The following is a 26,678-nucleotide window of genomic DNA, read 5'->3' as shown; positions in this document are numbered from 1 at the left end:
GGGCCAGAGAGACCGTATAAGGGTCAGGGGTTTGCCGTGCACTTGGCTAGGCCTGGTGACATTTCCAGCAACGCGTATGAAACCTCGGCAACAGGCATGACCCCTGAGCACAGAGCCAGGAGTAACACCTGAGTACCACTACCACCCCCCCAAAATAATTAAATTGAACCCTATGTTACAGCATGCAGAAAAGTTAACAGAAAATGATAAACGATTCAGATGTTAGCCCTGAATCTGTAACATGCATTGAAGAAAACATAGATGAAACACCCCAGGATAATGGCTTCAGAGATGTCTTTAGTGATTCAATAAAAAAAAAAAAAACCAAACTAACAACAACAAAAACAAAACCTCAAAACTAAGAAACAAATGAGATTATATCCAATCAAAAACCTTTTTTTGGTCTGTTTAGGGGCCCTGCCCTACTGTGTCAGGGTTTGTTCCTGGCTCTGCACTTGGGGATCACCCCTGGTGGTGTGTGGGGAGCCAGATGGGGGGCTGGAGACTGAACCAGGGTCGGGTGCCTGCAAGGCAAATGACCTCCCCGCTGGACGACCACTCTGCCCCCCACCTCAAAGCTTTTGCTCTGTGAAGGAAATAACTGCCAAGTCACCCTACTGAATGGGAGACAATAGACACACAGCACCTGACAAAGGCTGCTAGCCTTCCCAAACCCAACAACCCGTCCACGACAGGAAAGCTGAACTGCCATTCAGGGGTCGGGGGTCGGGGACAGGGGGCACCTGAGAGGCTCCACCAACACGGCGGGGTGGAGCCTGGTCACCACAGACTCACACCCGTGAAGATCTAATCCTGGGCTACCCGGTGGGGCCAAGGCCAAGAGCTGCCTCAGACTGCCCTGTCCTGCCTGCCCAGGAGACAAGGGAGCAGTGGCACGGGCTCGGAAACGAGGCGTGCTCCTTTGGGAAGCAGCCGACCCGTGGGGAGAGCCGTCCGTTCCCACAGATGCCAGGCCACTCCTCAGGGAAGACGACTGGATGCCACGGCCCTGCCAGGACCTTCTGGTTCCTGACAGACCCAGGAGATGCAAGACAGCACACAGTTCCGTGTGAGCAGCCCCGCCCGCGAGCCCCACGGCAGGAAGGGCACCCAGACTCCTCTTTCCAGCCTTCGGTGGCAGGTGGTCCGTGGGCCTGTGCTTGGGCCAGACACGCCATCTGCACTCGGTTAGTGAGAACGGCTAACGCAAGGCCCAAGCCTCGGGCGCAAGGGAGTGTGCACGGAGTATATATACGTGTGTGTACATGTGTGTGTACGTGGATGTGAAAGTGTGTGTCAGAGTGTGTGAGTGTATGTGCGCGTGTGTGTGCATACGTGCGCACGCGAAATCTGGTCTCATCACAGAGCAATCACAAACTTTCAAACCAAATTGATCTTTAATCAGTCGGGACTTAGAAGACAATTTGTCTCAACCCCCATCAACAATGCTGGCAAAAAGTACTTCTATTTTCTGTGACGGGATGCAACACTGGCCACCAGTCAGAGGGAAACGGGTCTCGGGAGAGGTGTGGTACCCGGGAATCGCGGCCGTCCTTCCCAGCTCCCCGGGGTCTGTGGTGAGGATCTGGCCGGAGCCCCGGGTCTGACCCGTGGGGAGGTACACAGACAGGGAGGGGCACGGAACTTCTTCCTCTGTGGCGGCAAGCTCTCTGCGGGGGGGCTCTCCTGCTCGCCCTTGTGCAGACTCTTCCTTAGGACTCAACTCGGGGGACGCCGAGAACAGCAAAAATGCTCCTGAGGGGAGAGCCACTAGACAGACCCGCGCGAGGCGGTGTCTGCGTGAATGAACAACACGTCCCGCCCCAGGCCTGCCGCGGAACCTCCGTGTAAGCGCTTTCACCGTGATCTGTGTTATGATGATAAATTGTTGTTTCTTATCTGTTAAGTGAAAATGATTATACATATTAATGGAATAGGTGAATACCTTGACATCTTAATGCCCAGAAGATGAACACACCCAAAATGATCCTGATATAAATAATAAAAATATATAGCCTCAGATTTCAAACGTCTTTTCCAATGTAAAAAAGACATTTAAAAACTTGATATGTTCGAACGGGACATAAAACATCTTAAAACTGCCTCACACATTTTCTTAGATACAGATAGAGAAAATGTGGGTGATGAAAGAAAATATAAGTGCTACCGGAGAATTACATCTAAAACCAAAATTACTCCTTCGACTGGTAAAAGATTCATGATCTAAAAGCATACATCACAATTTATTCTTCATTACATACAGGGGGAAAAGGGCAGAAATATGGACAAAGAAGATAAATTAGAGCAGCAGTAAAGTAAAACAAAGGGACCCTGCCGGGCTGTGTTGCCCCGTGCAAGGGCGGCCGCTTCTCCTGCACCTTTCCCTGGTGAACTTCTGTCTCCAGCTCCAGGCCTTCGGCCCTGCCTGGCCCTCAGCGCTTCTCTCTGCCCAGTGCTCCGCTGACTCCCCTCCTCACCTCCCGGTACCCAGTTCTCACAAATCCCGCGCTCTCCGACTTCCGTCCTTGCACGTGAGACTGATCGTCTTCACTTGCACTCGGGTCGCACGGTTCCAGCACCTCGCCATCCCCTCAGCTGACACCGAGTCTGACATTCACTTTCGCGGCGAGGGTGCTTACCAGTCATTAAGTGGCACCACCGTTAAATAGGCACCCCGGGGAGTCCCCCTGGCAGCTCCTCGGTCTGGTCTGATTCAAGGGTACAGCCTGTTCTGCCGGAATGTCAAGGTCAGTCTATAAAGCCAACCCAAGGGACACGGATTTGTAAAACACCAAAAAGCACCAAGTTCAGTGCAGACCCTGACACCGCGCAGAAACGCCAATACACTGGATACATATCTCATTACTGACATAAGGAAGGCTGACATGTGACGCGGGCTGCCCAGAGAGGGGAAAGGTGATGAGATTGGTGGAGTTTTAGAGAAACAAAAATCCTTCAGAGAAACCCACTATGGCATTACTGAACATGACTAACCGGAGAGGACAATCTGCACACTTCACGCCTGCTATTTCCTACTCACGAAGTCTTGAAGGCCACTGGCCTATCCCATTACCAGTGTCTTGTTTCTGTTTGAGATCCCTGGAGAGGCGAGTTACGCCAATAACCCAGTCACCCGCGTTAGCGCAGAGCAGGACCAGGAACACCCACGCAGGCCACTCCGGAGTAGCACCTATGGAGCCCACAAGACAGAGCAATTTCACTTCGCTATTTTATTAATTAAATACTTACAGAGTACTCAATAAATGTCAGCACTATTTTAAGAACTTTACGAATATTAACTTATCTAATCATTCCAAGACATGCATCACTGAAAGAGATAAACTGACGTACACCTTCCCTCAAGATGCAAAAAGGACCTCATTAGTGTGAGACACGGATTCTATTTCAGCCAACAGAATCCTAAGCGGACCCTGGCCAGTGTCTGCAAAGAAACCAGTACAGACATTTATTCTAACTTAGGGAACCCAACAACAAAGATGGAGGAGATTCTGAACGACGCTTCCCTCACAAAGAATTCGTGCTCAGTTAAAAAAAAAAATTACATTCTGTCTTCAACGCCATGTGACTAATCTATGCTAATCACCAAGGAATCTGGCCTATTCCTCTATAAACAGGAAATCTCCTTTGCTGAGTTTTATTTTAAGCCTGCATTAAAATGACGGCTTTTCAGCAGAAGGATGACTCTCTGCCAATCACTCTGACGTCTCCTCAACAAGCGGCGCCAATCGCGGGGACAAGAGCAAACCTGTCGAGGCAGAGCGTTTTAAGAAGGTTCTAGAGCAGACATCAAAAGTACTTTTTCACCAAGTTGGGGCCTCTGCTCCGCTCTGCAGTGACTCCTTTCCCGGGACGCGCTTTCACCCACTAATCGGGCACGTTTCAAGTGTTCGAAATCTTAGCGACAGAAAGAGCAGATCACGGAAGCAGGCCTACGGGCTACGACGCTTCGCTTCCTCCCATCTTCCTGTGCCTCAATGAACTTCCCGGTTCACCTCTGACTTTCCAGGCTTCGTTCACTGATGAGCGCACACCTGGTGACGTCCGCGTGCTCCGCTTCGTTTCAGAGATTTGGGCGGTTTCCATCATCCTTCCCTTTGTTCATACTTCCTGGCCCAACAGATTGCCTGCCCAAATGACCCATCACCGACAGACAGGCCTACTGAGTGCTTTCTAATCAGAACATACATGGGATGCCAGGTAAGACAGGAGCGACTGTCTCGTGCTATAATCAAAATCTTTCATCTGTCGTCAAAGTCCCATGAAATGGACCAACGTGCCGTGCTAAGGGTCCAGTTGGGGAGGCGCACTCGCCCAGGGTGCTGTGTAAGCAGCGTCGTCACGTGGCCAACAAGAACCAACACACCGAGGCACAGCGGCCCCTGCGCCCTGCGACCTGCCCCTGCGACATCCCCCTCCCGCAGTGTCACGGCGGTTCTTTCACAGAGAAGGGTCGCCTCTGCTGGGCAGGCGTCCGAAGTGGCGTCTCTCGGAAGGACAAACAGCATTCCTTTGCACGCCTGTCCTTACCCGCCTTCTCCCCCATTCACCTGTCAGGGGTTACTTGGGTTGTTTAGGCCTTGTGGGCTACTGTGAAAAACGCTGCTGGGAATGTGGGTGTACCAACATCTCGAGATCGCCTCTGAATTCTTGTGGGTGCATAACCAGAAATGGAAACGCTGAATCATATGGTAGTTCTATATTTAACTTTTTAAAGGAGCCGGTGCACGGTCTCCATAGCAACTGCACTAGTTTACATTCCCAGCGATAGTGTGCACAGGTTCCCATTCCTCCTCCCCTTTGTTACGCCCGTGATTTTCTTTCTCTCTTTCTTTTCTCTCTTCTGGGGGATCGGAGGGGTGGGGGTGGGGTGGCGGTCTGTCAGGTGGCAGAGTCAATTTTTCTTAAAGTAGATTTCTTAGCTGTTAAGAAAAATGGGACTGAAGCAAAATGAAAACAATTGTATTGATTATTACATCCCTAAAATTAGTGAGCATTGTTTATACTTACAAAAAAGCTAGAGAAGAAGCGTATCAAATGTGAAAAGGGACACTTAGGAACAAAAACTTCACGGGCAGCAAATTTTTGATGTAAATATTTGTATCCGACTCTTCATTTATTTGTTTTTAAATATTGACTTAAGAAAAACTAGGCACTGTAGGTTCCCTTACACCAGTCATTAGACAAATCAGAGAGATTCTCAAGGTTTATATTATTGTCACAGAACACTGAAGAGACGCAAAATGTGAAATCAAAGGAAGATGTGGGTAATTAAATCATGGAAACCGAAGGACAAATTCTAAGATCCATGTACTGGGCCGGGGGCAGAATGACAGTATGGCAGGAAGGGCACACGCCTTGCTCGCGGCCAACCGGACCTGTGCCAGGCACCCCTTATGTCCCCCAAGGCCCCCGTAAGCCCTGAGCGTTGCTGGACGTGGCTCAAAAAAAAAAACAATACTATAAAATCTGCACGTTAAAAAAACGCTAAGCTGCTGTGGTGACAGAGAGAACAGAAATACAGAAAACTGATTTTCCACCAAAGTGGGAAGACAATACTGTGGAAAATGGACAGTGATGCCAACAAATGTTTTCACCCAAAATACAATTCATGAAAAATACAAATTAAAAATGAACTCGACCTATTTCTTATTTAAAATAAACTTTGTCTCCAAGTATATCATAGTTCTAAATATTGAATGAAAAGCATAAAAGCTTCAAGAAGCAAAGACAGAAGTTAACCTCAGTAACCAGAGTTAGGCAATACGTTTCTGAGACTCTATCAAGGATGCAAACCATAAAGGAGGAATGTTAATAAAATGAACTTCACAAGTCTTGAAAATATTTTGCTCTGTTAAAAGAAGAGGGGAAGCTACGTCACAGTCTGGGGAAAAACACTTGAAAAAGCAGGTATCTGACAACGTGCTTCTATCAAATATCCACTCAAAACTCAAAACTCATGAACTTGGAGGGAAAAGGCCAAGACATTCCAGAGGACACTTTGTGTGGGAAATTAGCAACAGCGTGAGGGACCCGCCGATGACAGCCGGCCTCAAGCCTCCGCAACTGCCGATGGGGTGCCGGGGACATGGTCACGGCACTGCTGGGATCGCAGCATTCCTGCTTCATGCCAGGACACAGGCCAGGCCTGCAGAGCGGACCCGGGAGAGTGTGGCGGTGCCCAGAGACGGGCGGGCGTGAGCGCCCAGCAGCGGGTCCCGGGAGGCTCCAGCCTCGGGCCACTCACGGGCCTTCCAGTTCTTCTGCCCTTCGGTTTTGGTTACTGGCCTCGTCAGTGTCGAGGGCCACAGCCCTGCCCACTCTGGCTGCCAGTATCTCGGGCAGGAGGGCGGATCTTCTGATCCACGGGTTTCCCTTCTGCCTGGCAGGAAGCAGCCTTTGAAACACACGCATCTGCGGTTTGGGTGAAGCTTGGTTTCCCCAGCTTTTCTTCTCTGTGGTACCATATCCAGTGAACCATCGCTCAATCACGAAGAATGCTAGCGCCTGAATTCTACACTCTGCCCGAGGAAGGCTGCGTGGACAGGAGAAACCATGTCCATTCAGGGGGAGGCAGGGTCAGTCCACACGCACGCACACTTCCGGGCAGGCTGGGAAAGCCTTTCTCCCGAGCACCCCCGCAACGGGCAGACCCTGGTGAGGAAGTGGGTGGAGGGACCATCAGGGACCGTGAGCACTGCAGCCCCCAGGTGGAGGCCACTGCAGCACCAAAGAGAAAACAGAGACTCCTCCAAGGATGGTGTCCTGGGAACCAGGTCCCGGAAGGGCAAAGTGAGAGCCCGTAACACAGAGAAACATCGCGGTGATACCGAATTACAAAGCATCGAGGAAAACAAACACAGTTAGCAAGCACTGGGAAAGAAGCAACGTTCCTTAACAAAGAATCTCAATTAAATAAAGAGAGAAAGAGGGAGAGAAAACTGGTAGAAGTCCACAGACCTGGCTGCAGTTGAGACCCACTAATGAGTGTGAAAAGGAGAGAAATGGTCCCGGAGAAAGAAGCTGTTTGCATGATCCCAAAGCACCTTCCTCGGGACGCTCGTGAATCGGAAGGGGAAGAGCAAGATGGCCACAGAGCTATGGAGTCGCACTCACTCCACTGACCAGGCAGCGCCTCACGCTAGGAAACTCAGGGCAGAGTTGGAACACAGAAAGCGCCAGACTCACGCGGCTGAAGGGACAATCCACAGAGGAAGCCGGACACTGAATCACGGCGAGACACAGTCACAGGCTGTCCACCACTGGGTTTCAGGGAACCATACGGGACGCTGGGGATCAAATCCGGGTCAGCCGAATATGAGGGAAACTCCCCTCCCCACCCACGGTACTCTCGCTCCAGCACTGAGAACTTCTCCTGAAACTTAAAATGCTTTCAAATCAAAAACGTGAAACAAGGACAACGGGCTGCCAGAGACTTAGGCCAATGAAACTCGAGATGGACGGGGTGTCCATGAGCACCACCACACATGTCTCTGTCCACTGGGCAACACTCCCAACGCCTGCCCCATGGCCAGCCAGGCTGGCCTTGCCGAATGTCACCTCACCAGGCCGTGCCCCATTCTTGTGGCCCGAGAGAAGCATCCGAAGCTGGGTCAGAGATGACGGGGTGGCACAGACACTTCTCAAGTATTCAAATTCATTCATTCATTCATTCATTCATCATCCTGTTATTCGTCGATTGCCTCGAGCAGGCCCCAGTAACGTCTCTTTCATCCTAGCCCTGAGATTATATTCAAGGCTCTTTAGGAGAGCCTTGAATATAATGTTATGTTGAATTAAACGGTGGCTGAAAGGTCGATACAAAAGTAAGCCCACATCAATTACCTGATAGAATCACAATGCCCCACTGTAACTCCACCATCAATTTTCGCCTTAAAATTTTGATAAATGAAGTTGTCAAGGAGGATAAGATCACAATTTTGTTTCTCCTTAAAAAAAAAACTCTTTTAACTTTCAGAATTCAGTTCATGAATGTTGCAAATGTTCGCGCAGATAAGATCACAATTTTTCCTGCTGATGAGGTGATCATACTGGCCAGGCCCCTGTCACCTTGCAGTGGCAAAGGAAGGGTCCAGAGTGAGTCCGTCCGGACACGGAGGTCTGCGGTAATTACAGGCGCCAAGCCACCGAGGAAGAAGATTGGGGAGAAAACAGAGCGTTTGGGGAAAGTGCGACAGCACCTCAAAACTAAGATCACGAAGCCAGGAGAGGAGGCCGACGGGCCTGAAGGCCTGCAGGCCATCGACAACCGTCGAGGGAACTCACGTGGCTTTTGGCTATCTTCACTGCATCCCATGAGATGTTGCTACAAACAGTTTATTTCAATTATTTGTTCTATTTTAAGCGTTGTGAGTGCCACTTGGGAGTCCGCAGACACTAAAGTACACGTAGGAAAGAATATTTCCTCTTTGTGGTTTTTATTTTAAAAAGTGTTTTTCATTTCAATCACGGGGCACGGTAACTGATGAAGAATAGACACAGATGAACTAGAGGAAGTAATCAGCCAATACTCTGAAGCAGGCACCTCCAGGTGTCCCCGGCCTCAGTGTGCCTAGCTGACGCATGCAGGACTATTGCGCACACACACGTGCAGTGAAGGGACCCACAACTCTTAACAGCAACTAGAGATGAATGTGAAAGATCATTCCAGACCTTCCCTTCTACTTTCTTAGTAAAGAGCAAGAACAAAACCAAACAATTTTTCCTCTTAAAAGATTTTCAGTCTCGATACATCTTTATAACTTTCAAAGTTCTTTCAGATGCCTTGTATGATTTGAACCTCAGAGCCAAAAGAAAGGCTAAGACATCATTATTCATTTTTCAATGAAGAAAAGACATAGAACAGTTAAGAGACACCTTTAAAGCCACACAACTCAGCCACAACGGTGATAAAATCAGTGCCCTAAAAAACCATTTCATTTCACTCCCTCCTCCCACTGACTCTCCTTCCATTGGTCCATCTGCCCGCCCGTCCCAGCAGCCACGTGCCAGGGTCCAGACGAGGCGGACGAAGCAATGGTTAAAAACTCCAGTAGCAGTTTTATTACTGTGTCGTGCCACACTACGTCCAAACACGTGTTTCCTGACCACGCGGGTCTCTGAGAGAACTGACTTTTAAGGAACTGCCGATCTTCTGCAGCTCCCGTGTACAGTGGATTCTGGAACGGGAAAGTCACAGAGGCAATGGGCACGGGGACTCGGCAGCCTCCTCGGCGATGAACCTCCTGTAGATCTATTCTTAAAAATCATCACCTGGAGTAGCACCTACCGCAGGGGAGCGAGTGCAGGGTTAACGGGCCGTGGAAGTTGGCACTACTGCTCCCGCCCTGCTTTCTTTCCTTGTAGCTTGAAAGCAAAGCGTGAGTGCCAAGCTCTTCGGCATCATACCCTAACGCTGCCCCCGGCATTGCTGCGAGAGGAGGGGCCGTGCCGGAGGGGCAGTTCAGTCCCTCACCTGCCCCGGGAGAGGCCGACGGCAGGCCCTGGAGGCCTGCTGAGGGAAAGCAGGAAGGCACCCTTGGGCTGATTCCCTTTGAACACACGAGTGTCTCATTAAAAGGTTTCTGAAAAGCCGGTCTGAGCACCTGAGTGGATGAGAGAGAAACAGTGAGTTTGGTGTCGGCTGAGCCGGGACACGGCACAGGTCCTGCTAAAGGCAGACAAACGGGGGTCCGGCTGGGAAAACACTGAGCTGCCCTGATGCCCGCACTGACCCAGAGCAGGAACAGAGCTGGCTCTCGAGTCAGGCACTTCAACGGGGGAGTGAGAAAGAGCCAGAAGAAAGAGCGGTCACCCCAAATTCAGCTGCCAGCGCCTGCTCGGACACTGGGGACGCCAGAGTCTGCAGAAAGGCGGTCGGAGGAACAAAGACATTCCCCAGCAGCTGAGAAAGATTGCAGATGAACCGCGGATGATGCCCGAGGTTCAAGAATCAAACGGTCTCGCTGTTAATTATTTTAGGAAGTCTTTTGTTAGTAGCGGAGAAGCAGGAGACTCGAAAACAAGGAATCTAGTCTGAAGGTTACAAAGAAAGAGGGAGAAGCTGAAAATTATAGAGCTGTAAATCTAACATCTATATTAGGAAATAAATTTGAGATGATACTTATGGATGAGCTTAATGATACATTTGGAGAAGTACAATTTAATAGGAGTGAGTCAGCATGGGTTTACCAAAGGCAATCATGTCAGAAAAAAATTTTGTTCCTTTTTAGGTTGAAGTAATAATTGGTTTATGTAAGCGAGAGCACCAATGAGAAACTGTCAGGATTTTCTGAGATTTTTGGACCTTTTCATAAAATGAATTATTGTGCAAAATGTCAGGACATGTGTCAGACCGTCCCGCTAACAAAAGGGACGGAAAGGAATGGGGTTAAAAATAGAGGGCCCCAATGTGTGGGAGCCGGTGCCATTCTCAGAGCTCCGAGCGCAGGGCGCTAATGCTTCTTAATTCATGATGAAGAGCCTCCTTTATACTCGGAAATTTGAATATGCCGCTAAATGAGAGGGAATGGGAAGGTACAAAAGGCCACCCCTGCTTTATCTGAGCCGGGAGGGATGAAGCAAATGGGCTCAGAGGTGGAATGTGAAATTTAATCTGCCTAAGTATAAAGTATAAAGCACTTGCAGAGAATTAAGGAATCAGTTAAGAATACTTTAAATGGTACCGAATTAGTTACCATTAAAAAGAAAAAGGATTTGGGGTTCTGATAAGAGTCAAACTTCCAAATTCCTATTCTTTTGCCTGGGTCAAAGGCACATGCTCTACAAGGCAGTTAAAATAATTTGTGTTATCGGGAGTCACAAATCTGATTATCTGAGAGAAAAATATGAAACCCAAATTTCTGTTAAGAATACGATGGATCCCAGGGCAAGCACACTCTCTGCGTAAGAGTCTCGTGAACGGCTTAAAATGATCAAGCCTTAACATATAAAAAACAAATGCAAATCATATCATTTTAAAATGCTTTGGTTTTTTTTTAAAAAAAAATAGATGGCAGTGGGAAATAACGGGAATCAGGGGAAAGAGTCTGTCTTTGCCTGAGGTCCATCTTCCCGGGAAAGAGGACGCTGCCCCCGCCACGGACACGGCGAACATCACCCCTCTCAGCACAGCTCTGGTGAAGACGGAGGCCGCACCCTCAACAGCCATCCCAGGGTGCCCAGTGGTCAGACAGTGGCCGGCCCACCTCGTTTTCCCCGATCTCGGCTCTCTGCGGCTGGGCCGCCTGTGCCTGAGACGGTGCCAGGTGTTACCGGCCGTGCTTCGGGACGGCAGCGGGGATGGCGGGAGTGGACAGGTCGGCTCCTGGGACCACTAGCCAGGAGCTTCAGAGTGAAACGGATCGCCGGAATAGGAACAAACAGAAGCGGCCAAGAACCCTCACCACTTTCCATGTGACGTGACTCTTAGGAAGATGAATGCTACGGCAAAGTGTGGCCACAGCAGATCCTGGTCAGCCCAGAATGAACCCGCAGAGGGGGGAACCCGGCTCTTTGTTTTTTATTTTTATTTATTTAATTTTTTAGTATACAGAGAAATGGACAACCTCTCACGGCCTGCCTGTGCCCACGCCCAGTGGCTCTGCGGAGCACACCGTGACCAAGGAAGTGCGAGCGCAACAGGGAGCCTGGTCAGGAAAGGACCTGGGTGTCACAGCGGGCGAAAGCGACTGTCTGGGCTCAGCCAGCGGCGCCACTGCTGGAGCCAACGAAGACCCTTCCAAAGTCAGAGCAGACAGATGTCCTCTGTCACAGCCGAGGGTGCGCAGAAAGCAACCTGAAGGTTCCGGGTAGCTGCTGAGACATCTTCAAGACATGAAGCGCCTAACTAAGTAGATTACTGGGAAGAGCAGACAAATCCACAGTCACGTGGGCAACTTGGACATACTTCCATTAACAGATACCACAGAAAAATTCATTCAGATCAAGAACACCCGAACTCAGGGTTCAAAAACAATCCAAGCATTTACATCCCTCGCAGTATGTTTCAAATATTTACCAAAACTCACAATAGGTGGAGTACAAGCCTAAACAAATTTCCAAGGAATGAAATAATTCAGATTATATTCTGTAAGCACAGTGGGTTTAAGCCAGAAATCAATTTCTATTACCATTTCAACAGTTAACAAAAATAACTGCATAACTAGAAAATCCCAGACTACCTGGAAATCAATTACATTTCTAAACAAACTACTATTAAAAAATAAATAACCACTTTTATCTTATTTCCCAAATAGAGCTGTAATCAAAATTAAAGCTCACAAATACCTTTAATTCTCTGGAGTATGAAGTGGAAAATGGCAATAAAATCATTTCTCTCGTCCTTATAGACAACGGCAAAAAGACTCGGCACAGACAGAAGCCGCAGAAGAGGCCCGTTCACGCCACAGGGGAAGGACCCCCCCACTCCGCACGGCCCCCAGAAACAGATGCCTCGACCTGATGGGGGTCACACAGTGACACCTTCCAAGCAGGGCAGTGGGCAGCAGGGCCCGTGTCCCTCACCATGTGGGTCGGGCTAGACTCCCGTCACCTGCAGGACACCAATGCAGATACCCGGGGGCAGGGCGCGGCCCAGGAGACCCTGCAGCTGGACTGTGACCACTCGGGACTCAGATTTTCAAGCATCTCCACTCAACGGCCTGAGGCCCGACGTGCCCTCGGCTATAGCCCTGTCTGTGGCTGTTCCAGGTTCTCAGGAGACTGGTAGGCGGGCACACACAGGCCAGCAGCAAAGGTGTTCTGCTCTTCTCAGCCAACCTCTGCTAAAAGCAGCGCGTACTATGCTCCCCTGAGCAGGGGCTACGGAATTCTCCCAGCACGAGGGCCAAGAGCGTCGGATCCGGCACTGAGGACTGGGTGCTGCCGCGCTGGACTCAAGCACCCGTGACACCTACCGCAGAGGACAGAGGGCCACAGCAAGTCAGCCCCAGCAGGCAGCCTCTGCAGGGAGCGGGCACACGCCTCGAGCCGTGCTCTGAAATGCGGACGAATGTTCAAGAGCGGCGAGGCGAAGGCCAGCACCATCCCAGGACGTCGAGAGCAGGAGCATGGGCGGCACAGCTGAGCGTCCCCAGTAGGATACGGCCCCTTGTCCACCCAGGCCTGCGCCAGCATCCAGCACTCACAAGGAGCCTGCGATGAAGCCAGCCAGGCCCCTCCACGGGACCCGGTCAGGCGCCCCCCATGCTCACGCACCCTCGGCCTTGCCGGGTGTTCGCCCCAAAGAAACGGGGCTGATGCTGCAAATCGCAAACGTTGTATTGAAAAAAGGAAACTTAAAGTATTGGCCAGAATCTGATGCTAGAACGAAGACCACCGTTTAACTGGGCGTCCAACATGCCTGAGGACAATGAACGGGCAGGCTGGCCTGTCCCCAGCCATGGCGCAGCTGCAGCCTTCACAGCTGTCTGCGGACGCGGCACCGCGAGCCTTACCTGCATGCAGGTAGGCCAGGTCGGGGTTCTCGATGTCGGGGTGCTGCTCCTTCAGGTGGTTCCGGAACTCCACGGGGACGTTGGTGCCGTAGTCGCACTTGGGGCAGTTGTACATCCTGACGCCCTCGTGCTTGCCCGTGTGCAGAATGTGCTTGCGGATGTTCTCGGCACAGTTGGACCTGAGGGCGACAAGAAGCCAGAGTGAGGCCCCTCCGGCAGAGAGCACTGGCTCTGAGAGTCCCAGAGGGGCGGCTCCCAAGGTCCTGCTGCCCGCTTGCTCCTGGTCTGGACACAGCCACTTCCAGGCTTGGTACTCGACCTCCCAGCCACCCCTGCGGCACCTGGAGCCCAGAGCGGTTCCTGGGGACCGGCACGTAGGCCGAGGCCAGCGCAGACAGTGAGTGGGAGGGGACCGGGCGGTGGGGCCTGCTCGCTCGTGAGTGGAGAACAGTGCGTTGGTGGGTACAGCAAAGATCCCAAACAGGGCCGCATGGTATCCTGGGGCCCTACGGAACAGAAGCCAGCAGGGAACGCGGCTCGGCCCGGATCCAAGTGCCCCTGCAGTGGGCGCTCCTGGCTGCGCCCGGCTCCGCTCTGCAGTCCCTGGAGACCTGTCACTCGCAACACGCGTGCTCGGATGTGAGAAAGGAACCAAACCAGGGCAAGGCAGCTGTGTGCCACAAGGAACACCATTCCCTGAAGTCACACCAAGAGCCAAACCCGGGGCATGGTGCAGTCCGTAGGTAAACACCTCACAGGGGCCCACACACAGGCCAGGCCCAAGAGCCAAGTCTGGTTCACCTCCACTGCATGGCCCTCTGTAGGGTCAGCACACGGTAGGGTCATCACACGGTAAGGTCACCACACGGTAAGGTCATCACACGGTAGGGTAACCACACCATAGGGTCACCACAAGGTAGGGTCACCACACTGTAGGACACCACACTATCGGATCACCACCCTGTAGGGTCACCACACTGTTCGTCACCACACTCTCGGAGACTGTGCTGTCCACTTCTATTCAGTTCCTAAACACGTTCAAAGGCCTGTTCAGCCAATACCTAAGTTCGCAACCTTAAGTGAACAACATTAGCATCCCTAGGTTTTAAAGAACAGATTTTGCAGTGGTCCCTTGGCATGGGCGCAGGCCGTGAGGCTCTGGGGGAGGGTCTCACACTCTGGACCATGTGCAAAGGAGGCCACGAGGGTCATGCGTGCCCAAAGGCCCTCTCTCCTCACCCCTGCCTTCACAGCGACTCCCCGCTTTCTCGAGAGCTGCGTGGCTCAGGGGCGCTCAGCCTGTCCTCCCTGAGCAAGAAAGTCCACGGTGAGGGGTGGCACTGCTTACGGCAGGGTGGGAGGGGGTTCCGGCCCTCAAGTAGGGGGGTTCCAGGTAAGCCGCAGCCCCTCCTCGCTCGGCTGACACAGCAAGGACCCGGGCATTCCTTCCGTGAAAGAACAAAGCCAGGGCGGAGGGTTTCTGTCACGGGGAGGTGGTCCCTGCCCACCTCACGGAAGGGGCTCGGGGGACGGGAGGCAGAGACAGGAACGTCCTCAGGGGTCACGGCCAGGACAAGCATCCTGAACTCCCCCACGGGCTGGGTGAGCCGCTCCAGCCCCATTCTCCAGCCCTCCCCTTTGGTTCCCACGGAGCTACAGACGCCCCCAAATCACGGCTGTTTACCGACACTGGGGAGGAGAACAACAGGCTCCCACTGCACTTAATTAGCGTGTGGCTCTGGCTGGGCCCGCATGGGGCACCCACATTATCTCCTCACAGACTCCGCACGAGATCCTGCCGGCGCTCATCCGGAAGAAGGGACGCGACCCATTACGCACGGCTCCATCTAGGGGGCAGATTCACATGGAGAAAAATCAAAGCAGCGCAGCCTCATCTTCGGTGGAAGAAGAAGGACACGACTTGGAGAACACAGCCGGCTAGCTTCTGAAGATGCTGTATTAGAATTAGTTTTGCAAGCAGTGTGTAGAAGCTAAAAATGAGGAAATTACTCAAGTCAGTCCGTTGGGGGAGGATTGAGGGAGGTAAGAGGTCTCTTTTTTGTTAAAAAATATAGATCAAAATAAGAAAGAAGTATGAAATGACTTTTTTTTTTGCTTTTTTTTTTGGGTCACACCCGGCAATGCACAGGGGTTCCTCCTGGCTCTGTGCTCAGGAATTACCCCTGAGGTGCTCAGGGGACCATATGGGATGCTGGGAATTGAACCCGGGTCGGCCGCGTGCAAGGCAGACGCCCTCCCCGCTGTGCTATTGCTTCAGCCCTGGAACGTGACTTTTAAAAGAAATCGAAGACTGACTCACACATATCTAGAAATCGACATGTGATTTCACCTACGCTGTGTGTATGTACGATGTTTATAATGTACAGATATAAACCACGTGTGCATATATTTAAAATTCTTTGTTTTAGACACATTAAAAAACAAAGTAAACAAGAAAAAATAGTAATGATAGCAACAAAATAAAACTAAAAACTTTGTGTTTTTATAGATATTAGTTCATTTGTATGTTATCACATCTGCCCTTCTGCATGAAATGTCATCCTGCATCAAACTTCTTAAAAAATATTAATGCACAAGGAGCCCTTCACGCCTACAAAATCACGAGCTTTCCAATTCTCACCTGGCTAATCTGAGCGCTCAAGTCCTCTCTCAATGGCATTTAAGGCTGAGGAGCTACACGGGCAGGTGCTGACCCGCAGATCCAGACGGCCAAGAAACCCGCCAGGCAAACCAAGCTGGCGTACGGCGATTGGGAGACGGGCGCCTGAACAGTTCCTTCAGCCTGAGAATAAACTTCAAGAAAGGAGCTACTTCTCTTGTCTCCCATTCATGGATCGAAGGATTTTAAACTAAGAAGGCAATCTTTCCAAAAGCATCTTCCTATTCAATGCAAGGACTACCCAAGTCTCAACTGGACTTCTTCCAGCAATTGAAAACGCCGATTCTACTCTCACCTGAAAGTTCCCAGGGCTCCTATCAGCACCGTGTCTGGCTCGAGCATGCACACCCGTCACAGCACACCAGGCAACAGGCTTCCAACCGCTCTCTCCCCGTGGGCCGGCTCCGGCCTAGCGACTCGCGACAGAGAAGCAGTGCACACGAAGGAGTAACATACTGACACGCGCTCCCTCATGCTGAGGACCCTTGGAAACAGTGAAAGGGGCCAAGCAAAAGGGGCGATTCCTGGACGATGAACCCACCGGTAGGAGATGGTCATAAGCTCCGGAAATCACACGTAGGGCAGATCCCCGGCGGGGAGAGGGTGGGCAGAGCGTGTGGCTCGGGGGAGGCGGGGGCCTAAAAATACAATACATGGACTCGCCCTTGGGTTACAGGTGTCTACACCGGCTCCAGGCATTGAGCAGGACCCTCAGGGAATACCCCACCCCACAGGGAGCTGAGTGGGCACTGATTGAGGAGTCACTCTGGCCGTGCAGAGCGGGTCCCCTCCGCCCTCCCACGGTGAGTCTCGGGGCTGAGAGAGTGGCAGGGCAGAGCTGGCGGCCTGCACAGGCTGTGGAGCGGATGCTCGCTCTTCGAGTCTTGTCTGAAGTACAGCAGGGGTGAGTCAAGGCATCACGAGCTCCACGTCTCTCTCCTCAGACAAGAGTAACTCCCACGCCCGACACGCGCCCACTCCCTGCTCCGCACCTCCCCACGACCAACACAGCCAGCAGACCCCCCGCGCCCCCTGGGATGCCATTCATATGCCGCTTCTTCGGAAAAGATTTCGGAGTGAATGACATTTTATTCGGTTCAAAGTCGGTGTATTATTTTTAAACAGGAATATGCTGGGGCTAGAGTGATAGCACAGCAGGCAGGCTGCTTGCCTTGGGTGGGGCTCCAAATGGTACCCTGGGCACTGCCAGGAGTGACCTCTGAGCACAGAGCTAGAAGCTCGGAGTCCTGCTGGGTTTGGTCCAAAAACCAAAATGACACAAAAATATAGAAATTGGAAAGAAAGGAAGGAAGGAGGGAGGGAGGGAAGGAAGGAAGGAAGGAAGGAAGGAAGGGAGGGAGGGAGGGAGGAAGGGAGGGAAAGAGAGAGAGGGAGAGAGAGAGAGAGAGAGAGAAACCCTGCAAGCACCAAAAAGCCTCCAAAAATCATGCCAAGACCAGATACTGAGTGCCTAGAAACACAAGGACTGTACATTTTACCCTTAGTGCAGGAGTTAAATTATTCCGTTATTTGGTCATGAAAAAAGAAAAGGATGGAAGTGTCTGAACACTGTTTTATATGCAGTTTGGGACTCGAAGGGCCATCAAAGGGCACTGTCCAGACCCCACTGCCCCACCCCGGCGGGCACGGCATGCAAGGGCCAGCTGAGCTTCAGAAGAGCCCCTTTCCCGAACCGCGGCCCCCAGCCCAGCCCCGACTCCTCTGACCGAGGCCCTGACCCTGCCTCTGTTCGCCAGGCAGCTGAGTGGTCAGCACCACTGGCCCCGTCTCCCCGCCCGGGCCCCTCCTCTCCTCCTGGTTCCCGGTTCTGATCAGGGAGCTGCGTCCCGGCCCCCAGACCCGCACTGGCTCTAAGTGGGCTGGAGTGACTGGCACGGAGGTCACCCCGACCCTTTGCTAGCACACACAAGGGCGGAACGCATCACCTTGTAAAACACTTCCCCTTTCTGGATGCAAAGAGAACATCGCAACGCCAAGTGGAACAGCGTCGGATGCCAATGGGCATATGCTCCCGTAATGTGGGTGAATTCTGCCAAACTGCCCTCCAGAGGGGCAGCGACTCACACTCCCAACAGCAATGCCTGAGAGTCTGTTTCTGAATATTCCGCCAATGGAGCGTGCTAACCAACTTTCGACGTTTTGCCAATGTGGCAGGTGAAGAGTGCTCACGCGCCGGACTTTCTATTTTTGATTAAAAAAAAAAAATCAGCGGCTCTCTCTTAGACTGGTGAGGTCAAGTATCTTCTCAAGTGCTGAAAGGCCAATACACGCTCTGGCCTGGCCCAGCCCTCCGCCCCGCTGCTCCTCGTGCAGGCGGCCACCGTCTCCTGGTCACGGGGACCAACTCTGGCGAGGACGGCCGCGGCAGGGGTTCCCCTACTCTTTCTCTTTGGATTGGCTTATGACATGGGTGGGGGGCAAGGGGCTTTCTTAATTTCTTTTCATTATGTTCCCATTGTGTTCACTAATTCTTTTGCTTAAAGTTCAAAGCAGCATGTCTCAGGCTTGGCTCTGGCATTTGCCTGATGGGCTGAGCAGCTCCCAGTGTCATTTCTCGAACGTTCCCGCCTTGCGGCTGGAGACCGGGCGTCGCCGTGGGGGGTGTGGGTGCTCGTGCGGCCTCTCAGGTGCTGCTGTCCCGAGCCAGGGCTGCACACGCTCGCTCAGAGGAGTGAGCCGCCGTGGTGAGCAGCTGTGGGAGACGGGGGCCAGGAAGGGACAACGCGCTGCCCGGCCTACGCGGGAGGACCGTGAAGTCATTCACAGGCCGGGCGCTGCTATCGGTGACAAAGAGCCCGCAGAGTGGGCAGGTACAGGAGGGACACGCTCGAGTTCCTGACCCTGAATCAAAACGCCTTCCCCGTTTCCCAGGGGGAGCTGGCCGGCACCTGCTCCCGGCCTCGCTGTAAATCTGCAGCGTGATGCCCTCAGCACAGGCTGGCGCCGGGCCCTGCGAAGGCATCCGATCTCGGACGCCCCCACCACCCGCTCACTCGGTGCCCCTCAAAGAAAAGTTCTGATTTCCGAGGTAATGCTGAGGGGCTGGCCGGTGCCCTTACTGCCGCCTCGCTCCGTACCCTGCGGGCCACGCGCTGCTCTGAGAATGTCTGACAGAACATCGTGAGATGAATGACGGCACCGTGACAGGGGCACAGGCAGAATGACGTGAGGACCGTGACGTGTGGAGGCGAGGGGCCTCCGTCCACCGAGGAGCCGCGGAGCTGACAGCAGGACCCAACCACGCCCACCACGTTGAGAAGCGCACCTGTAAGAGGGGCAGGCCGGGGCGGGCACAGTCGGGGCGCTGGAGGTGGGTCTGGCACTGGAACAGAGTGGGCCTAAAACTCAACTATGAGACACTTTGTCAGTTCCCGGGATCTTAAGAGAAAAATTAAAATTAAAATACAAATAAATGGTGTAACATCAGAAGCGACTTAGGTCTCCAACTGTCTACAACGTGTGCACTTGCACGTGAGAATTCAGTTGGCAACACTAATTTCACAAAGCAAAATATGTTATAGTTTATCATTTTATAAATGCATCATAAAATTGCATGCTCACTACATAAACATGCGCACACCATCACATACTGACGGACATCTACCGCGGGTTAAGTGAGCAAAGAAAAACACAGAGGAATCGTCCCCAGTGAACACAGCGAGACGTGTACATACACACCGTACGTGTGCACAGGGGAAACGCATCGTCTGCTACAGTGTGTATGTTACATGATCACACAGGTGAACAGACTGTGCACACATGTGGCAGGGCCGGAGCGGAGGGAGTACGAGGAGAACGCACAAGGGAACAGAAGACACTTCCACACATCTGTGGTTCTTAAAAAATTCAGATGGGAAAGATCTCCTTCTTTAAAACAAAGTGTGGAAACCTCTTATGTCGAATAGAACTAGGATCACTAACTAGGGGGCAGCACTTCAGATGAAAGTGACGTTTGAACTTGGGGCTAAACTACGCCCTGGTCCATAGTTTAAGTGTAAGGGAGGGCTAAATTCCTAGATGATTGGGATCTCAACAATAAATTCCAAATAGCTATGGCATGGCTGTCTTTAAAAATAGCAGCAAAAGTAACTAAAAGAATTAAGTGGCCCTAAGTCACAAATACTCAAAGGAAGTGTGACCCTAAATATAATATGACTCAATATAAAACCCTTTATTGGCTTACGTATTCAACAAAAGGCTGGGGCGACAGCACAGCAGGTAGGGCATTCGCCTTGCATGTGGCTGACCCGGGTTCAATTCCTCTGTCCCTCTTAGAGAGCCTGGCAAGCTACCGAGAGTATCTCGCCCACACGGCAAAGCCTGGCAAGCTACCCATGCCAAAACCAGTTATGCCAAAACCAGTAACAAGTCTCACAATGGAGACGTTACTGGTGCACGCTCGAGCAAATCAATGAACAACGGGAGGACTGTGTTACAGTGCAGTGCTATTCAAGAAAGGGGGCGGTGCAGGAAGACACAGAACCTTCCGACCTACTGCGGCAAGTCCACCAGATGCGACTCCTGGGAAGGCATCTGCAGTGAGGGTCTCCTACTGTGTCCTGGAAACACGGGCGGTCCATGAAGTAAGCTCCCTGGAGCCCTTCAGGGTCTGTCACCGCGAGTCGCGCCGAGACCTCCTGTGGGCGAGACGCCGCCCCTCTGGCCCATAAACAAGCTCGAACCAGAATCTCCAGCAGCAGCTGTGGCGTCGCGCACCTGGAGCGCGCACTCATTTCCTGCCAGCCTCCAGCGGGAATCCGGATCGGCTCCCAGTCACCGCAACATCAGGCAAGCAGAAGGCTCCACAGCAAGCGAAGACGAACGGGAAGGGGCAGCGGAAATCGCTCGAAAGGTCTGGAAGGCTCATCTGCCAAGGCGGCTCTTCCCGGAGAGGCCCGAATGATGCAAGTGGGAGCCGCGTGCTCGGGAAGGCGAGGGCAGGGCGGCCGCCTCGTCCAGTGCTCTCACGGCCCGGGGGACGGGCAGGGAGCAGCCAGAACGCCCGACCTGAAGAACAGGCCCCGCCACTCCCAGGTGTCTGGGGCCAGCAGCCCCTCCCTGGCGACGGAGAGCAACAACGCAGGAAAATGCTGGACACTGCAGGGGGATCAGCACCAGCTCCCTAACGGCCAAAGACAAGCAATAAAACTCGTTTTGTACAAGCAGATTCCTGAACGGTGGCACGTTATCTGCATTTAGTTTGTTTGTTCCAGATGTATTCTTCTAAATAAAAGTCTCTGAAAGAATTCTTCTGAAGAGTGTTCAAATAAGTCCGTCAATACTGCACTATGGGACGAACCTCAGAGCTCCTTGGAAAGGGGGTTTCTCTGCCCTCACAGAAATAAACCAGGTGGACAAGGGGTCGTCTACTGAAAGATTTATGGAAATTGAACTTAAGAAACGAAACATTCTTCCAGCCAGGGGTACTGTGTACTAAACTGGGGTGGGCAGGGACAGCGTAAGGACCGGACTCTGGGTGGGGAGGCCAGGGGCGTCTGTCTCCGGAGGGTGAGGACACCAAGGCCTGGGTCACAGCTCAGGGAACACACAGGCAATGGCCCTTCAGTTCTGTCCCCACGACAGGACCCGGAGGCAAGAGCCTGATGATTCTGGTTCATTTGACATTTTACCTTTTTGGGGCCACGCCCGGCTGTGCTGTGGGGTCACTCCTGGCTATGCTCATGGGACCATACGGGGTGCCAGGACCGAATCCAGGGCATCTGCAAGCAAATAACCTACCCGCTCTCTCTCCCCGGCCCCGGTGCTGTTTAAATTTAAGTTGGGTAAAGGCGACAACAACAGAGAGATCTTTCTTATGTCTCTGCTTAAAAATAGAACATTTTACCAACGATATGATGAATGTCAGGTGGAGAGTTGAGCCGAGTCTATGGGGAGAATGAGGTACACACCGACCAGTACATGGAAAGGGTGCGAAGACCCCAACTCTCTGACAGCAATGCTCAAAAGGCAAAATGACGGTGGTGGTCAGAGTGATGAGTCTCAAGTAAAGCAGATTCCTAAACAGAGTGGCACGTTTCTTGCAAAATTACTATTTGTGTTTTTCACTACGATCAAAAAAAATCATTTGGCAACCACAAGGTGAAACCTTTTGAATATCTTCTACAAAGGGATACTTCAGTTGGACAATTACTCAGTCACCCTGTCCTAAAGGCTCTTTTCCCCTTGTTGACATATGAATTAGAGTTGATTGCTATCAGATCACTCTGTCTATATGCTTTCCAAAAGTCTCCGCTCTTTGGAATCAGCTGCTGTGACAACGAAGATTGAGATTCACAGATTCTCCCTCTGCGCCTGAGCTCTCAGCGAGCGACTCTCTCAGGTGAGTTCTGAGAGAGGACAGCTGAAGCCTGAAGTCACTGCAAGTGTCCTGGCCATGCCAGGCCCAGGCCCAGGCCCCAGAGGTGGGTAAAGCCGGCCAGGGCCCGGTCGGTACGCAACACAGGGATGCAGGCTTCGCTGCTCCCGAGGGAACTTAAGCAGCACAAGGTCAGCGCCTGCCACGCACAAAGGAGCGGCAGACCAGGTTGACAGGAGACTGAGTCCGGGCACCAGGGACTGTAAGCACAGGGCAGAAGCCGCACACCTGGCTGGAGACGCACCGCGCAGCCGGGGCATCAGCCTACAGCGCACGCGCCGGTGAATGGGCCCATCTGCAGGACTCAGAGGATGCCCTGGCCTTCGCGAGCCCCCCAGCACAGCGCAAGCTGGGCAGCCCCCAGGGTCCCGCCCTTCCGCGCCTGTCTCTCCTGCTTACAGCCAGCGGCACATGGGGAAAGGCAGCGAGCAGCGTGCAGGTGACAGGGACGCCCCAGGGACGTCCTTGGAGAGCCCGTGCCCTGGCAGGTTTCCTCGTCCCGTGGAGGGGACACCCAGGCCCACACGACATGGACAGGGCTCTGGAAAGAGGCCCCGGGGTGACACGTTCCTTTAGGACCGGGAGTCTGGGTGCTGTCATAAGGTGGTCACGAGCAGCCCAAGGTGGGGATGAAGAGGACAAGGGGTTTCCCAGAAGCACTTCCAAGGCGGCTCCACAGTCCCCTGGCGGCACTGCTCGCCTCTGCCCGGCAGCCAGGCACGGCCGTCCTCTGCTCGGTGTCCCTGTCCCACGGTCCCGCCACAATCAGCAGCCGGCCCCTGTGCTGCCTCCTGGCTTCCTGGGTGGGCAGGCAGGCAGGGCTGCAGGTGTGTCTTAACTGAGCAGGGCGGGCACGGTGAGATGCCACGGACACAGGCAGCCACCGGAGGAGGAGGAGGGTCTGGACGGAAGAGCAGGAAGGTGGGGACAGTGGTGGGACCCGGGCGGGCACTGGGGCTGATGCCCGGGAGGTGCAGGAGCTCGGCCCAGCCGGCGTGGGCGCCCCTGTGGGTAGCTCGCCTGCTCACGCGAGGGCCAAGAAAGGGCAGATAGACCGAGCTCAGCAAGGGCTCAGGGCAGGACAACACGCTGATCGACTCTGGCTTGCTGAGTCACCGACCAAAAATGTCACTTTACAAACAAAATCAATGCAAATACAGATGTGTGTGCATATCTAAAAAGAATACTTCAGAGCAGCTTTTCTGGCTGAAACCCTTTGAGTTGGGGGTAACAGAAGCCCCGAAGTCTGCTCGCTTCCCATCACTTCGAGTGTCGCGGCCGGAATGTGGCCTCACGGGCGTCGCCCCACGGTGCTTCAGAGGACACTGAAGGGCCCGCTATGGCCGGCGCCTCTGCCCAGTACACGCACCCGGCCATGGGTGCTCTGCCTATCGGGGGCAGGGGGAGGCGGCTGTGAAATCGGGAATGCTTCTCAAAGGATACCGAGGGGCTGGGAGCACTCACTGCACAAGGGCTGGACGCAGGGGGCTTTCTGGTCCCTCTCCGGCCGGCAGCTCTCCAGAACTGCTTCCAGAGCCTTACCAGGCTCCAGCTCTGCCCCACCTGAGCCGGCAGGGCTGGAATCCCTGTCCGTGTGCAAGGGGAATCACCGCTCCTCCCCTGGCAGAGCACCGTCAAGGAGCACGCTGATCCTTTATAATTTCAAGGGACAGCGTCGAGGCGAGTGGCCGGTGAGACGGGCCACGGAGCAGATTAATAATCCGCTCATTTGTACAAAAACTTTCTCCGCAGATCATTTAAACCAAATAACCGGCTCGCTTCAGCCCTGCACACAACGCTTCCCTTTGTCCCTCGGAAGTCTCTCAAACGTCTTATTTTAAAGGAATATATAGTACTCCCGGAAGACATTTTCCCATTTCTATTCTCTGCGACTCCTGTGAGCCCTTGTTCTGTGTGATAAGGCAATCTCCTCCGGGATCGGAGCTGTGTAGTTTCGCACCACGAGTGACAAGGACTCGACTTGAATAACTGCTGTGCGCAGGTTGTAATTATGTCAGCTGGAGTGTTGAACAAGGGGTCTGATTAATGTGCGCCCCGGCCCCGGCGCAGGCCCTATCAAAACCTCTGCGCGGACCAGCAGTGGGGACGGGCTAAAGCAGAAAGACAAAACGTGCTGTATCGCCCATGATAGATGAATTGCGCCGACAGTCTTCAGGCAGATGCTCCGGGACAGTATAATATACAATTACTCTGCCTTATCACTTTCCCAGGGACAATAAAGCTTCCTCCTTCTATAGCTCATGTGAGTGAAGGCAAAATCCGTTTTACTTTTACACACCGACTCACTTATCATGGTGCCTTGATTGTGCTTTTACAGCAAAAGAAAACATATATTCCGCTTTTAAACTTTAAAAAAAAAAAAACCACCCTTAAAAAGAAAACTGGGAGTCTGCTTTGAATCTCTTTTCCATCAGAGCACAGAATGCTGCAAAGACAGTTTGGTTAGAGGGGGGTGTGTGCGTGTGTGTGCGTGTGACACACACACACACACACACACCCCTACAGTTAAGAACAAGTACATATAATACAAGAGTGGAAATCCGGACTCATGATGATCGCCTTCACAACCCCGATTGTCAAGGGTGACACGGAAAGGCCGCGTGATCCCAAATCCCTATCTGCGGGCCCGTGCCCAGGCCGGCCACCCGCGCACTGCCTGTGGCTCCTCCCGGGGGAGGCGGGTCAGGCGAGGGCCGTGAAGATACCCGGTGGCCAGCACCCAGGCGACCCTCCCAGCACCTTCATTTGTTCCATTTGTAGTACATGTGCAGACACAGAGCACACCGTGTGTGACGAGACGAATGAAGCCGAACGACTTCAACAAAGGAAATGATGCTTTTCACTTTCAAGGCGGGAAAAGGCAGGATAAAATCCAAACTCAAGAGGCAGCCATGACCACCTTGGGGCGATGACGCCTTTGGAATTGTGTCATTATGAACCAAAAACTGGCAGTGAAATCGCAGGAACTCCAGCCCGATCAGGAGTGAATGCAGAGCGGCCGCCGGTGGGCAGCGCCCCGTGGCTCAGTGCTGCTCCTTAGGGGCTGAGCGTGGCTGACACCACCCGGCAGTGAGAATGCGCCCTAAGTCCGGAGAACAAATCACGCCCCCTGCTCCCCCTGAGGAGACGGACTGGCTTTCTCTGCTCACGCGAGTCTCACCCCAGCGCCGAGACCCACAGGATCCTCGACGCGTCCCGCCCTCGCCAGGACGATTCCTGCAGCGGGCATGCTGCAGGAGACAGGGGAACCCGAAGGAGGGAGGGTCAAGCTCACGCAAACCCGAGTTCCGGCACCCGGGACCTGGGAATGCGCGTGCGTGGCTGGGAGAGCAGGCTGATGATCACTCGGAGTGAGTCAGACACACAAAAGGTAGGAAAACGCATCCCGCGGGCTGTAAATTTCCGCAGGAGTCTCGTGTCATCACAATAAACGGCCAGGAGCGCGGCGCTGGCTCATGATGTCACGCGAGTGGCCGGCCAGATTTACTGCTCTCAGGAAAACCCCGCGACATTAGCAAAAATTGTTTAGAAGAAACCACAGAAAAGATGTCACGTCTGAAAGACTGCAGTTCCAGTGAGCGCCCTGAAGGACGGCGCAGGGCTGCGTGCAGGGGCCGGGCACGCTTCCGAGCCGAGGGCACAGGTAAAAGTAATGATGCCCTTGGTGGAAATCCTCGTCTAAGGACAACAACCCAAACGCGGGGGTGCATGTTTGAGGGGAAGCAGGGACTGGCAGAAGAGCAACCTCAGAAAACCTTTATTTCTTGATTCCAAATTCTAAACCCAAGAAAGGTAACAGGAGGGGCGTGACAGCTCGGGGCGGGGGCGCTGCAGAGGACGTGCAGGCAGGGGAGGAGGGAGGCGGGGGGGGGGGGGGGGAGCCCAGCCACGCCCAGGCTCACACCTGCACTGTGCACACGGCCATGGGCCACGCAGATGAGCCACCCGCGGCCCACGGGGAACACAAACCCCACGGGCGCCCTCTGGCTGCCCACCCGGGGTCTGTGCCGACACGGTGCTTCCAGGGGCCGCCTCTGGGCACGACGCCGCACACGGCCCCCGTGAGCTCCCTTCAGGCCCCGCCCCACTGCCCACAGTTCCCACT

The 26,678-nt window shown here is 53.2% G+C and overlaps 1 protein-coding gene across 1 annotated transcript in view; it reads right to left on the bottom strand.

The window, feature by feature from the left end:
* Positions 1-26,678, bottom strand: part of ZNF407 (zinc finger protein 407) — a 332,396-nt gene that overhangs the window by 76,428 nt on the left and 229,290 nt on the right. Inside the window, exon 7 of the mRNA XM_056131528.1 lies at positions 13,476-13,654. Coding sequence (XP_055987503.1) covers positions 13,476-13,654 — 179 coding nt within the window. The remainder of the gene's footprint in view (positions 1-13,475; positions 13,655-26,678) is intronic.

Source organism: Sorex fumeus, unplaced genomic scaffold, assembly GCF_029834395.1.
Source record: "Sorex fumeus unplaced genomic scaffold, SorFum_2.1 ptg000092l, whole genome shotgun sequence".
Lineage (NCBI taxonomy): Eukaryota > Metazoa > Chordata > Mammalia > Eulipotyphla > Soricidae > Sorex > Sorex fumeus.
This window is presented reverse-complemented; position numbering and strand designations above follow the sequence as displayed.